Genomic DNA, 2,699 nt, shown 5'->3' with positions numbered 1-2,699 from the left:
GAACGCTGTTACCCACTGTGCCACCGTGCTGCCCCAAGAATGGTAACAAGAGAAAGAATTTCATGCTAAAAAGACTTTGGAAAATATCCACAAGATCTGTCAAACAATCTATTATTATAATAATAATTTATAATTTTTCCATAAATGACGAGTGTTATTTCTCCCCCATCCCTGGACGTATCTCTGTGTGGGTTAGTTTCACCGCCGGTTGGTGGTGAAATACAAAGTTGTGTATGAACTGAATTGATCAAAATAACAAACAAGCTCAGATTTATTGTTCAGCGTGCAACTCTGTGAGCTCAACTGCTGGAAATGTTATGAAAGAGCAGAGTGTTATTATGGCGTTGTTCTTAGGGAAGTCTTAAACTCAGCATTCTTGATGCATAGCTTGTCTTATAGCTATGATAAAAACAATGATAGATGTGTTTACTCTGAGGGTAAGAGATAAAATGTGCTGTAAACATACCTGCACTTTGTTAGGGCCTAACACTTGGCTATTCAGCGCATCTTTCTCAGGTTAATTATTAATGTATTTTCAGAATTTAATCTACCACCTAAGATTGTTTTTGCAAACCTGTTTCCTTTTTGTCAAAGTAAAAAATTTGTCACCTGTTTTTTCCTTTGTATCATGTGAGTGACTTCCTTGTTTTACTGACTTCAGTTTACTGTCAGAGAATTGACAGGTGACTGAGACCAAGTGGGGCCTATTTATTCTCTTTCAGTCTTTTTCTTTCTTCTTCTTGTCTGTTCTCTCATGAATTGTCAGGTTTGCTCGGCCGCTCTGGCCTCCCTCACCTTTCCTACTGTCTCTTGCCCATTAACACTAATCACATCTGCCTTCTGGCACGGCCTTAACGACAACATTAAGGCGGAACTAAGCACCCAAGGCGAGCCCCCTAACCTCTGCTCCCTAGTCGACTTGGCTATTATGATCGACAAACAGCAGTGCTCTTTCCGAGAGGAAAGGGCAGGGCAGCAGCCGACCACACTGACCCGTTCTGCATCTGCACGACCTTCTGAGGCCCGGGCCCCGTCCCTTATGGGGGGGACCGACACATCCTTCCAGAGACCTACGGATGAACCCATGGAATCGGTGTGTGAATGTGTGTGTGAATGGGTGAATGGTGTATGATCTCCTGTAAAGCGCTTTGGCCAGTGTAACACACTGTGAGAAAGCGCTATATAAATACAGTCCATTTACCATTTACCATTTACTGCAAAGGATCATTAAGATAAATGCTGGAGCTATCAGACATACTGTATGTTGTTAGGGTAACATGTCCTGGTGATTATCAGCGGTGTCATGCATCTAATTTTTTTAATATATCTTCCCCCCCCTGCGGGGTGCGGAAAAAGGGGGGCCCCCGCCAGTGAGAATGGGGACACTGACAGGCCGCCCCTCCAACCCCACCAGGCTGGGTGCCACTTGCCTCCTCCCCGTGCAACTGGAAACGGCCAGTCGGACATCCTCCCACCAAGCCCTGGCCATCGACGGTCGGCTGCTGACCCACATCTCCCACCGGACACCACCACTTCATCTCACCATCGCTGGAAACCATCATGAGGACATCAGTTTTCATATCTTCACTGCCCCCGACACACCTCTGGTATTGGGTCACTCCTGGCTGGTCCGACACAACCCCTCCGTGGACTGGACCACCGGAACTATCACGCAGTGGAGCCCCACCTATGCACAGACCTGTCTTTTGGCTGGACAACCCACCACATACATGCCTTCTACACCTCCAGAGCCGCCTGACCTATCATTGGTCCCCTCGGACTACCATGATCTCAAGCGGGTGTTCAGAAAACACCTGGCCATGGACACTTTACCTCCCCATAGACCATACGACTGTGCTATTGACCTGTACTCGGGAGCCACCTTGCCCAACAGTCGTCTCTTCCACATCTCCAAACCCGAACAACAGGCTCTGGAGGAGTACATTGAAACCGCTCGACGTGCAGGTATGATCTGTCCTTCTTCCTCACCCCTGGGTGCAGGGTTCTTTTTTGTGGGGAAGAAGGATGGTGGCCTCTGTCCATGTATTACTGTGGTCTCAATGCTATTACTGTCAAAAACAAATACCCATTACCTCTCCTCTCCTCTGCTTTTGAGTCTCTTCAGGGCGCGGCAGTCTTCACGAAGTTGGACCTCAGGAGTGCCTACCCAAGGTGAAGTTTGCATGGTCCAGGACAGCAGAGCAGGCTTTCCAAGAACTCAAAAACCGGTTCACCTCAGCCCCTGTACTCCTCCAGCCTGATCCCTCACGGCAGTTCGTGGTCGAGGTGGATGCGTCCGACACTGGGGTGGGAGCGGTTCTCTCTCAGCGGTCCAGGGAAGACCACGCTCTACATCCTTGTGCCTACTTCTCCTGACGGTTGACCCCGGCCGAACGCAACTACGATGTGGGCAACAAAGAACTACTGGCTTTGAAATTGGCCCTCGAAGAATGGCGGCACCTCCTTGAAGGTGCCGACCAGCCCTTTTTAGTATGGGCCGATCACAAGAACTTGGCCTACCTCCAGTCCGCCAAGAGACTGAATCCCAGGCAAGCGAGGTGGGCCTTGTTCTTTGATCGGTTCCGGTTCACCCTCTCTTATCGGCCGGGGTCCCGAAACCAAAAACCAGATGCTCGGTCCAGACAGTACAGTCCCCCAGCCAAACCACAAATACCAGAAACCATTCTGCCCGCCTCCTG

General features: G+C 49.5%; 1 protein-coding gene across 1 annotated transcript in view; it reads right to left on the bottom strand.

Annotated features, from left to right (window-relative positions):
* Positions 1-1,086, bottom strand: part of zanl (zonadhesin, like) — a 59,368-nt gene extending 58,282 nt beyond the window's left edge. Inside the window, exon 1 of the mRNA XM_020594860.1 lies at positions 994-1,086. Within this exon, the coding sequence (XP_020450516.1) occupies positions 994-1,086 (93 nt within the window). The remainder of the gene's footprint in view (positions 1-993) is intronic.
* Positions 1,087-2,699: the final 1,613 nt, after the last annotated feature.

The sequence above is a fragment of the Monopterus albus genome, unplaced genomic scaffold (genome assembly GCF_001952655.1).
Source record: "Monopterus albus unplaced genomic scaffold, M_albus_1.0 scaffold25.1, whole genome shotgun sequence".
In the NCBI taxonomy this organism is placed as follows: Eukaryota; Metazoa; Chordata; class Actinopteri; order Synbranchiformes; family Synbranchidae; genus Monopterus; species Monopterus albus.
This window is presented reverse-complemented; position numbering and strand designations above follow the sequence as displayed.